Source organism: Cyanistes caeruleus, chromosome 6, assembly GCF_971803275.1.
Source record: "Cyanistes caeruleus chromosome 6, bCyaCae1.hap1.1, whole genome shotgun sequence".
NCBI lineage: Eukaryota > Metazoa > Chordata > Aves > Passeriformes > Paridae > Cyanistes > Cyanistes caeruleus.
Window position 1 is genome coordinate 48,908,190 of NC_141706.1, and position 11,840 is coordinate 48,920,029.

At 42.3% G+C, this 11,840-nt stretch overlaps 1 protein-coding gene and 1 long non-coding RNA gene across 4 annotated transcripts in view; one reads left to right on the forward strand and one right to left on the reverse strand.

Moving 5' to 3' along the window:
- Positions 1–5,862, forward strand: part of LOC111929924 (uncharacterized) — a 39,040-nt gene extending 33,178 nt beyond the window's left edge. Inside the window, exon 3 of the long non-coding RNA XR_015288200.1 lies at positions 2,395–5,862. This is a non-coding gene — a long non-coding RNA (uncharacterized LOC111929924). The remainder of the gene's footprint in view (positions 1–2,394) is intronic.
- The window catches only part of SEL1L (SEL1L adaptor subunit of SYVN1 ubiquitin ligase), a 34,951-nt gene extending 25,713 nt beyond the window's left edge, over positions 1–9,238 (reverse strand). Inside the window, exons 1-3 of one of the 3 annotated variants that reach the window (XM_086893522.1) lie at positions 9,000–9,238; positions 1,619–1,656; positions 1,045–1,267 (exon numbers count right to left, since the gene is read on the reverse strand). In XM_086893522.1, coding sequence (XP_086749648.1) covers positions 1,045–1,096 — 52 coding nt within the window. In that variant the 5' untranslated portion in view covers positions 1,097–1,267; positions 1,619–1,656; positions 9,000–9,238. Of the gene's footprint in view, positions 1–1,044; positions 1,268–1,618; positions 1,657–8,528 lie in introns of all 3 variants that reach the window. The other 2 variants (XM_086893521.1, XM_086893523.1) reach the window with 2 other exon arrangements.
- Positions 9,239–11,840: the final 2,602 nt, after the last annotated feature.

Consider the following 11,840-nt stretch of genomic DNA (forward strand, 5'->3'; position numbering starts at 1 on the left):
TGTATGAGATTAAAAGTATCTTAAAGTTTACTTTTGAAATAGACTGCACTGACTAACTTAACATTAATTACTAACAGTGATTAGCTCACTGTTTTGTGGCAGAAATATATTTAGTGGATTCTATACTCTTTTTTCCTGTACAACACAGCATCAAAAGCAATGGTTAAGATCATTACTGAGTTTTCACAAACTGGTATTAGTTCTGCTCTAATAAGGAAACAGCTTAGAAAACACTCAGTCATTACATGATAGAGCTCATTTACCAACTTCTGCTTTCTTCTGACATTTCAGTATGAGTTGAGAAGATAAGTATCATTAGTACCACATGACTATTTTTCATTAATATTGAAGATTTACTTTTTATGGACAAGTAAAAAGGAAAAGTCTGCTGCACAGGTTAAGGTACTCAATGTACTCATCTAGTTATCATCGACTACTAACTGCAAATCAAAAAATCATAAAATCATGTAGTAAAAAAGCAATATTAGAATTTCCTGGGAATTTAGGCCCAAGACATAAGGTTTTACCTATATTTAAAAACTTCATGAAGTTTACATGCAATTTAGCTAGTGCCCTGAGGAACTCAATGCTGCTGTAAGAAGCTTGTCTTTACATTACTACTTGCTCCTTTTCTGTCAATTGACTCACCAGGCAAACAGCCAGGGGATTGAAAAAAAAATTATGCAAATTCCTCTTTGTATTGCTGGTGTACATACACTGAGCACAGGATCTGTAATTGACTTCTATTTGAAGAAATCATGACATTCTCTATTTGGTAGTTAAAGCTTCCCAGCAAGACAGAAACAGTAAGAAAAATGGACAATTCCTTCAAATGCATCTGAAAATAATTACTCATTTCAATTACAATACATTTCAAGACATTTCGATACTTTCTTATGAAAAAGGCAGCAATTACCATTCCATTGCAGAAAGGTTACACTAGCTTTTTCATATGTTCAAAATTACTGTTTGTATTAAGCCACATGCTGCAGTTACTCAGAGGTATCTGTGTAGCTACTTGTTCAAAAGTCTGTGAGCAGTTACCTGGACTCTGTATTTCTGCTTCTTCCAAATCCTTATTTAATAGATTTGACATTTCTAGAGAGTTCAACTCTTCCAGTGAATTCTCTTTTTCTTCTTCTTGACTGTGAAAGTTCTCTTCATTCTCTGATTGAGAGTCTGATTTCCCAGATTCAAGGAAGATCTGACCTGCTACCACTCGAGTTCCTGTGGAATGATCCTTTACCTGGTCCTCTGCAGATAAAGTCTGAAGGAAAACAGACACATAATTTAGAAGATTAGAAACTGATAAGCAGCAGCTGGCTTAAAATCAATTTAAAAGCATCTTAAAATATACGGTTAATTAACTTAATACAATCAAAAGTAAGCTGAGCTACCTCTATCAGCTCTCATTGCCTCTATCCCTTTCAGGTATTTGGAAAAAAATGTTTCAAACTTGTAACACAATATTAATTTCTCTGATGCATAGTAAAAAAATAATAAGACAGTAAGAGCTACAGAAAAGCTTAAAACATAAAATTAAATTAATGATCTGAATTTCAGACCTTTGTTCTCACTCCATAGGTAAAACGGAATGATTTGAAACTTATCTCCTCACCTTTGACTCCAGTGATTCATCTTGATTTCCTTCTTCATCTAAAAGAGACATTATAAGTCAATAAAATACTTTTCCATGAGTAACTATCAAAAATAAGACCTTTAGTTACAAACCTTTTACATGGTACCTTTTGTAACATGGTTCTGAAATACTCCAGTAACTTGACTAATGCGCTTCAGAAAAACCTTATTCCTGTGACAGGGAGGAATCAAATGTTTCACAGATGATCGTCTCCCTTAAATTATTTTTTCTAAACCCAAACCACAGTTTGAATAGTCTGAGTCCAATGAAACTACTTAAAAAGGTGTGCATTAAGTGACAAAGGCCTATGGAACATAAGGTTTGTAGTCACCATATCAGCTTTAGTATGAACAACTTCAGCAGCGACCAGAAGGTTGTATTCATCCCCCCATGCTTGCAACTAAACATTCTACTTTATAGAATGCCAATTCATTCTGCCTGACCAGCATATTCAAACCTTTATATAGAGAGAGGTTTCTCTTCAAAACTGTGAGGAATTAGTTTATCTTTTAAGATACTCTTCAAGAGATGCAAGTCTTAACTGTCATCTTTCTTGTCTAAAAGCTATATGATAGTTGATTAGAAAGACTGGAAGAAGAAGAAATGGTGAAGAAGAAAGGTTATTAGACAGACATCTAAAGAAATATAGATGAAAAGGTGAAGATAATCAGAAAAGTTTATTTATGACAGATTTGCCATTGTTTTCCAGAATGGTTTTTGTAACCACTGTTTTGTTGTTCCTTTAACTGAAACAGGCTACTCATTGTGCTTCAAACAACCTGGTCCATGCTATCATTTTGATGGGAAGCCTCTAAAATCAACATCACGGAGATGTGACTGTTCAGAGTCATCAGAATCTGATACCACCTCATTCCAGAACTGCCGCCCCCCCCCCCCCCATTTGAAAGAAGATGCCACAGGCCTCCCTGTCTCTGGTACACAACTCACTTACATTGAAATTAAAGCTCAAAATATAAACAGACCAATTAGCAAAGCTGTCACTAACTCCTCCTATGCTTAGAAATCTCCCTTTCTGAGGCTCTGGGGTGCACAATGCTGTGTAGCAGTGGCAAAGCAATGATGGGCTGGAGACCTGCACCCTGATTGGAAAAGGTGTCTGATAGAAGTTAACACCCTATATATGAGATACATTTGGTATGTTACAGTTAGCCATGAAAGGCTACCTGCACAAACACTTCCAACAGTTTATAGAATTCTGCTGACTCCTCTACGCACTTAGCAGCAAACAAAACTTGCACAATTTTCATTGTCATGCAAGTAAAGTGACCTACCAGAGATAAACAATCTCTGAAGCAACAAATTCCAAACATGACACTTCATTGGGTCATGTTTTGAAGCCTACAGTATAACTATATATAACCCTAGCAATGAAAGGGTTAATCTTGGAAATTGCTTTCTGAAATCTAGATTCCATATTGTTACTTGAAGTACAACCTTTGATTGGAACAAGTAAAAAGATGAGGGAGAATTCAGCTTTAACCCATAACAGTGTAATAGAAATTAAGAAAAAATGCGAAGACTTTTAAGTGAAGCTGGAAAACTATGGTGATGAGATGCTTGAGACTACAACTGAGACATATAAAAAAGAATGTTGAGGATGGTGAAGAGGATGTAAAGTTCAAAGAGTTTGACTGCCAGCAGGCATGTGATTAAAAAGGATCTAGAACAGTTGATGCAGGTAAGCAGCTGTACTCTGCAGGCCTGAAAATGACAATGCGTAGAGTACTTTGGAAAAACTTGTGGAGACCGCAAAGAGCCCTCCAGATGAAACAGATCCTTGCAAGGAGCAACAAAGACAGCTTAAGAACAAACACAAATTTGGAAAAAAAACACATTATGAGGCATAAGGAAAAAAACGAGGCTAGCTGCATTTTTGGCAGAAACTTCAGAGCTTAGCAGCTTGAGTAATCTAACAGATAAGAGTGATTGTAGTTAAGTCATAAGAAGTTCTACTATCATACTTTGACACTCCAAATCATAATATGACAACTGGTCCTTAAATTCAGTAAAAGTACACATACAGTTAGGATACTTGTAGGTGTTTCTATTTTGAAATTATGAAAGAAATTGTCATTTACCATGTTTACCACATATTACATTCTATTATCCTAAATAATTTTGACCTAAAACCAAATGCCACCTTCAAACTTCAGAGCTTGTCAAGTTATCCAGACATGCTTCTGGAGAGTGGGAAAGCTAAGACAAGATAACCTACCCAGTAGCTTGTATGTCCCTTCTAATATATACAAAGCACTTATAAAGTACCTGTAATTGCAGTAGGAAACATCATGTTTGTTTGTTTTTTTAATAGTTACACTAGCTAGGGTGATTGTTTTTGTCTGTAAAAACCAGCAGCCTATATACCTGACAGCACTAGAGCTTTCTAACATTTTGGGAAAGCTTCACTAACTGATTTCAATCTGTGGTGGTAGGCTCATTTTAACTCAAAAGACCACATAAGAACAAATATAAATAGGGCTATGCACACATATCAAAGGACAATTTTATTATAACTTCATATGCAAAGCAAAAGGTTTACTAAATTGAAAGGCACCTGAGCAACATAAGGCAGAGCTCGCTGTTTGCTCTTCCTTTAAAGTAAATAAACCCATTTCCTTTCCATTGCATCATTTAAATTTTCTCTGAAGAAACCAGCTTTGTTACTGTGAAGTTATACTTGAACAACTGTTTTCAAACAGTGGTTCCAAAAGGCACTAAAGCAAAACCAAAATATTAATTTAACTTTCCTTAGCTCTGAGACTTCTTTCTAAGGTAGGAAGATGAGGTTGCAGACATAATGAATAGCATGACTAAAGGAGGAATCACAGCCTTGTTGTTTCATGAAATTGCTGACTAATATCCACCTACTACTTATAGAAGTGTGTACTCCTATGAAGCAGTTAGGAAAACTTTTCTGAAACTGTTAATGAAAGGTCTATGAAAGGTCACAGTTGGACCTAAGAACAGTTTATCAGTCAAGGCTGAGCTACTGAACAAAGTCACAGATGTTTATGCACCTGCTTCAGAGATTAAAGCTGATAGTTTAGCTTGTTTTTCCACACTTCAATTAAGAAAAGTAACTAAGTTTTTACATTTTTTTTTATTTGGATCTGTTACCAAGGCTGTCTAATTCTATAAACCTTCTCTGAAAAGGCCAAGTGGAAATAAATTTCACAATTAGTTAAACAAGTTAGGGAGTGCAATGATCCATTGAAAGAAAAAGGTAGGCAAAAATACCTGTGGCTCAAGCGGGCAGCTGACAATGTTGTACAGAATGCTTCACTTACAAACAGTGCTGAACTGTAGACACTGTTGGGTGCTCTCACGCCCAGCTAGAACTTTAAAGCACTTCACAAAACCAAAATATTTTTCAACTATCCACCAATTCATATATAATTAAAAAAGTATTCATTTTCCCTCAATTAGAAAGACCAGTGTTCAAGCATGCGATGTAAATATAGCAAAAGTACTCTGGCAGCCTATGTTGGAGAAAAAGATCCCACCATATGCTGGATAAAGATCTTACCATTTTTTGAGAATTACTGTTTTCAAGAGAGCACTAAGGAGAGAAGGGTAGAAACCAGAAGAGCTATGCAGTGTGATTCAGCAATAACGTCATTAGCTTGAGGGAATTCAACAGTTCCAAAGTTTCGCTGTATTAGAAGCAACTGACAGCCCACAAAGCTAAAGGGCTGCTACTACCAGACAAGAAATACCACTAGTTCCAATGCTAAAATGGTCACTCACTTTCTAGAAACAGCCAAAAATTCAGTAGGTGAAGTAGTCTCCTACAGCTCTGATGAATCCGTAACTGATTACTGGTGTGAGTTTCCTTCTAGTTTTTGCCAAGCTCTTCAAGCCTCAACAAAGCAACTAGTGGGATTCTGCTGAGAGCAGGGATCTCCCAAGTGGAGTGTGCCCGCCTGAGGGAGTATGCCAGCTAACCCACCCGAGCTGCAGGAATAACACACCTTTCGGACAGTTAATACATAAAACTTTTCTTAATACAGTGGTCATTCCACCTTTATTTCATTCTTTTTTCATTTGTGTTTTTGTGCATGTTTTATGAGGTACATAATATGTTAGGACAAGAGTACATCAATGTTTAACTTACAAAAAATACATGTAAAATGCATGCTCAAAAATCTTCCTATGGAGAGGGGTGAATGAACAGAAATGGTTTGGCAGTGTCTGCTTTAGACCATACATGAGATTTTCTGTAGTATTTTTGGCAATTTCCTTCAATGTTGTTCTTGTGCAAGTGACTAGATGGACATTGAAAGAGAATGCAAACTTTGTTTATCCAAACTCTGTTTATTTTCTTGCAGGAAAAAAGTAAATCTTAAGAAAAAAATTACCTCAGACTGCTTCTCATCAATTTTTTGACTGATATATTCTGCACAGAAACAGGCTCAATAGCATAGATGCTATACCCATTACATGAAGCTTTAAAACAGGCAGTGAGTTAAGAAAAACTCTTTAAGTGGCACCTATTCAGTATGAATAGTTCCAAAGTATCCTTGGCAGCAAGTAAATTGTTCCCAGCTACAATCTGTGCAACATATTCATTTTAGTTCAACTAGAAGATTGAGATATAGGTCAACCCTCACGCTGAATAAAAATCTTTTTTTCAATGTCGTTGCAATTGCTGGCTAGCTACTTACAGAACTTAATCTCCAGCAGTTCCTCAGTAGAAACTGAGGCTCCCAACCAGGCAACAAGGCAAATAGTTTAGGGACTATTTTTCAATCAGGTAAGTAAAAACAGAAAGGTCAGGAAAAACTACCGAGCTCTGTCTTATAGAAGTATATGAAGGTATATGAGTGTGCTCATTTGTCCCACCAATCAGTGGGGCAGTATGAAAACATCTGCCTATCCATGGCTGAAGTTAGCCGTGGAACACAGAGTCAGAGGAAGCATCACTTCCTCTCTTCAGGCAGAATGAGAACATTTTTACCTCTTAGTCTGTAAACATGACGAAACAATACCAGGAATCAAATAATACAAGCAATCACAAAAACAAAAAAAAAAGGATTTTTTTCAGTGTTCTTAATGAGTGATCAGTAGGGGATGCTGCTGTGATGACCAGAAGACTGACAGTTTCATCTGGAGAACACACACACTTAGCATTTTTTAGCTGCATTTGCCAATGCTTCTTAATTTCTTTCCCCAGTTCCAATTTTAAACACTCTCATAATCTGCAGCAATATCATATGTTAAAAAAAATATTGTGCCCCTTTCCTTAGGCTTGAATTTTCTGGCAGTCAATTCAAGTTTTCAATAAAGTGATTTAAACAAAGTTTATGACAATATTTTATTTAAAATACTCAAGTTATATTTAGAATGCTCACTACTGAAAAAGAAGTCCTCATTAAAAATTCTTCCTAAAGTTAGGAAATTTAATACTTGGACCATTTTTACTCATTAAAACCCCTCCCACTATACTCACATCCCAGATGATTCTTTCCAGACCAGACATTAGAAACAAATAAGCATTCACAGAAGCACTTAATACACAGTCCCAAGGCTTATACCAGTCTCTTCTACAGAAAGTCATACTGTCACTGTGGGAAATCAAATCATGAAGTGAGGACAAGTTTCAGAATGATTCTTGTCAAAAACTGGAGCACAAAATGTATTCCTCTCATAGCTTTCTGCCAAAAGATGTACTTTGAACATTCCCTCCTAATTAATTGTGGCTATCAATGAACAGTTTGACATCACAGTAGCAATTTCGATTTGTAAACAGCTCCTAAGTCCAAATTCCTGTACTGTACTTTCTTTGACTTATTAATTGTATTAGTTCAATTGAATCGAAACATTTTGTAAGAGACTGAATTAAACTATCAGAACTTCATGCCCATAAACAATTTTGTGATAGTAGACAGTCAAGACAGAAGAGCTGCATGGTAGTACAGCTACTGATGCACACTTGACCAGCCCTTATCACTTAACTTCCACATATACAACAGATGGTTCATCTGACATTCACAGTCTCATCTCACCTTAGCTTTCTTTCTTCATATACACTATAAATGAAAATACGTAGTTCTAAAGTTTGGCTACATCTCTCTGGTTTGAGAGAACTTGTCTGCATCCTTTCCATAATTTCTAAAGTGCCTTGCTGGCTTATAAAGTGACCTACAAGCTCATATAATCCGAAGTCCAATAACATTACTTTAAATTTCAACTTCCTATCACATACAGGAAAATGAACCCCAAACTACTGAACTTACCACTAGAGAGAACGATAAGTTACTTTCCTGAAATAGTGCAAAAGCAAATCCCCAGTAGCACCACATATGGCTGTCGTTAAGGTAGTGGCTTCTGGCTTTATAAATAAATGCACTGCACATCCCCCCTACCAGCCCATGGTGGAAAGAAGGGTGTGGGAGGTAGAAACCCCAGGAAAGGAAGTAGATGACAACACATGGAGATCAGACAAAACTCGAGCTGCAGAACAACAAAATAGGGATGAGAAAAAAATAGTACGGGGACATAAAGCAGAACGCATAAATGCTGTCTACATACAGACATGAGAAAACCGTTCTGATAAGGCTGAAATCAGCATTATCACCGCCTCGGGGAGAAAATGCGTTCTAGAGAGAAAAAAACGCCTCACTTCGGTTTTAAGCAGTGCAGGCACTACAAAGTGGGCTCCTAACGAGCTGTTTAACAGCAGGCACCGCACTGAGCAATGCGTCTACACCTACCAGGCCTACAGAGCAGCGCCGGTGAAGCAAAGCTCAAGCCAGCCCGGTCCCGTCACCCGCGGCCACGCAGCTGACAGGAGCCCCCCTCCCCACCTCTCCGTGGCTCCGCTCCGCCGCCTCAGCGTCCCGGCGAGGTCGGCGCTGCTCCCACGCACCTCAAAGCCCCAGCGAGAGCACCGTGTCGCCTCCCCCGCTGTCGCCGCCTCCGCGCCCCGGTGCAGACGTCAGGACCCACACAGACACCTCTGCGCCCCCCTCGCCCGCCGCTGGCCCCGGGGGCAATGCCGCCGCAGCGCTCGGGCCCAGGGAGGCGTAGGGAGGCGGAGCCGCCGTACTTACCAGCCGCGGGAAGCGCTCCGACCGCGGGCAGCGCTCCGGCCGAGAGAGCGGCCAGGCAGAGCAGCAGGACCACCCACCACACCCACCGCCCCATCCCGCTGGGCTCTGAGGGGCCGCGCCGAGCGCCCCCGACTCCGGCTCTCTCGCCCCGCCCACAGCACCGCCGCCACCAATCAGCTGCCGCGCTGACGGCCGACTACGGGCCGCTGGCAGCAGCACACGCAACCTCGGGGAACGGCTGGCTCTACATGGCCCGTTCCGATTGGTTCGGCGGAGGCCCGGCTCACCCGTCACGCCCTCCCGTCAGCAAATAGCGCCGCACGTGTCTCAGCGAGGGCCGCTGCGCGAGCGGATCCGTCCGAAACGGCGCCTTCCATTGGCTGCTGCGCCGTTCCTACAGAACCCACAGTTCCTTGCGAGGGCCGCGGCGCAGCCTGGGAGCGCGTGCCCCCAAGCGCCCGCAGAAGGGCAGGGACTACGTCACCCACAACTCCCTGCGACGAACGGCGCAGGGCGCGAGCGCGGCGTCGCCGCCCGCAGCCCCGCCCATTCCAGACCGCAGAATTCCGGGGAATGAGGCATATATACTTCGTTGACTAAGAATATGGAAACAGCAGAAAATTAAGTGTGTGCCTAAACCAGCACAAATGGAGTATGTGAAACATAAAGAGTTTAATGCAACTTTATCTTCAGGACGGGGTCACTTCTAGAAATTAGTGTAGCGCTGTGGGACGCAACTCTTTGGTTCTCATAGGAATTGCATATTTTTGTGGGTCAGTTAAAAAGCAAACGAGGAAGGGAGCTTGCAACCCTGCCTTTAACGGACTGAAACATGGCTGGCTGGTAAATGATACCCAGGCGTGACAGGACTGTACTGCTACACAGTGCTGTGCTGAATTACAAAGTGTTGGTTTTTCCCACACTGTCTAGTGTCAAACCACTTCAGCCTTACAGCGCTATACTTGGGATCTCTGCAGGGCAAGAGTGGCCACCCATGAGACACAGTGGCAAGCAGTGGTGGCAAATGCAATCCCACCCAGGGCTGAGGGATTTTCTGCCTTCTAGGGAACAGAATGCCTGCTCTGCTCCAGACAGGAGGTGTCTAAAGAGCCTGTAAGCTCCTTGGACAGAACTAACGAGTGGTTCTGATTCTAAGTAGGAGAGTTCTGAAGTACCAGTCAATTTTTTCTAGCTGCAGTACAGCTAAACAGCACACACGACTAAACAGTTTGACAGAACAAACCTGCACAGGTGTGGGAGTATCATTTTGGAATGGGTTTGAAGGGGCTTCACCAGGGCGCTTCTCTGTGCTGAGATCATTCCTAAGCTGAACCTATGTTTTCGTAAATGGAAAAGCATAAATCCATGTCAGGGTCACTCCCTGGAGCGGAGGAAGGGAGCCCACCCCATCTGGGGAGCAGTGTGAGGCCCCTGCGTGTGGCAGTGACAGCGCTCAGGGATGCTGGAAGGACCAGCGCTGGGGGGCAGCAGGAGGGGCCATGAGGTGGCCTGAAGCCTTGGCAGTAGTGCAGGAAATGGCTGAGGGTATGAGGGCAGGGGTGGGTGGGGTAGGTTTGGGTAGTGTGTTGGTTTGGCCTGATTTTTTTGGTAGCGGGGCAGGGCCACAGGGGTAGCCTCTGTGAGAAGCTGCTAGAAGCTTCCACCATGTCTGACAGAGGCAATGTGTGATGGCTCTGAAGATGGGTATGCTGCTGGCCCAGTTAGAGAGGTTGGTAATGCCTCTGGGATGATGTACTTAACAAGAAAATCAAAACAGCACATGTGAAGTTTTTGTCAGGGGTGGCGAGGCACTGCCACCAGGGGCCATCCCTGGCACAGTGCGTGGCAATGCCGCCTCCATCTCGGTGTGGCTTGTGGTGAGCCTGGCCTGCCTGGCCACCCCTAGCCAGCCATGCTGCAGGCAGAAGGGCATGGGTAGCAGTGGCAGCTTCCCCTTCCCAGCACCCCATATGAGGAGAGGCATTAAACAGGGCCAGCGCCACAGCAGCTGCCCCGGCCTGCTTCGTGGTGGTGGGGCCACATGGCTGGCAGAAAACATGACGAGTGACTCTCCCATGTGGAACCTAGATAAGATCGACCTCTTGGTGCTGAGGGATACTGCAAGAATCTTTAGTTGTTGACAATGGTACCTAAAAGTGGTAGTTTTTTCTTCTAGTCAGAGAAGAGGAAGAAGTGAGGACATGTGAAGGAAAACAACATGGCAATACCAAGGTCACTGGAAAAAATGGAAGGGGAGGAGGTGAATCAAGCATTGGAGCCAAGATTCTTCTTCAGGCTGTGGAGAGGACTATGGTAAAACAAACTGGCCTCCTGTGATGCCTGAAGTCCATACGGGATGCAGAGATCCATTTGCAGCCCGTGGGAAAAGTCGATCAAGTCCGGAGCAGGTAGATGCCAGAGAAAGCTCTAATCCAGTGGAAGACCAAAATAGGGAGAGAGGGCCCTTGCTTCCAAACTAGAGTAGCCTTTACTTAGAGGACTACATCCTATGAACCACACCACAACAGTTTCAGTGAGGGCCCCCATGGCATAACAGAAAAAACATAATGTAACAGAAAAAAAGATTCCTCTCCCTGAATGAACAGAAGAAGGTCTTGAGTGATGAACTGATCAAACCCCCATGCTCTGTCTCCCTGTGCTGTTGATAAGAAAGAGGAAGGGACTGAGGGGGGAAAAAGGGTGTTTTAAAGGCTTCTTTTATTTCTCATTATCCTCCTCTGTCTCTGTTAATAGTAAATTTACCTTATACCTTTAAATTTGAACCTGTTTTGCCCTTAGGGTGTTTTTCTCCTAGTCCTTATCTCAACTCATGAACCCTTCATTAATTTTTTTTCCCCCTCCTCTGCTCAACTATAGCAGAAGAGGGTGAATGAACAACTTTCGTAAGTGCCCGATGTTTGGCCAATATTAAACCATGACAGGTAGCCATGGTGGGGGACTACAGGGCTGTGAGAAGCTGTCAGAAGCCTTCCCCATGTCTGACAGTCAATGCCAGCTGGCTCCAAGATGGACCTGTCACTGGCCAAGGCTGAGCCAATCACTCACAGTGGTGGCACCTCTAGGGAAGGGGGAAAAGTTCCTGCACAGTAGCAATGGCTTTGGGACAG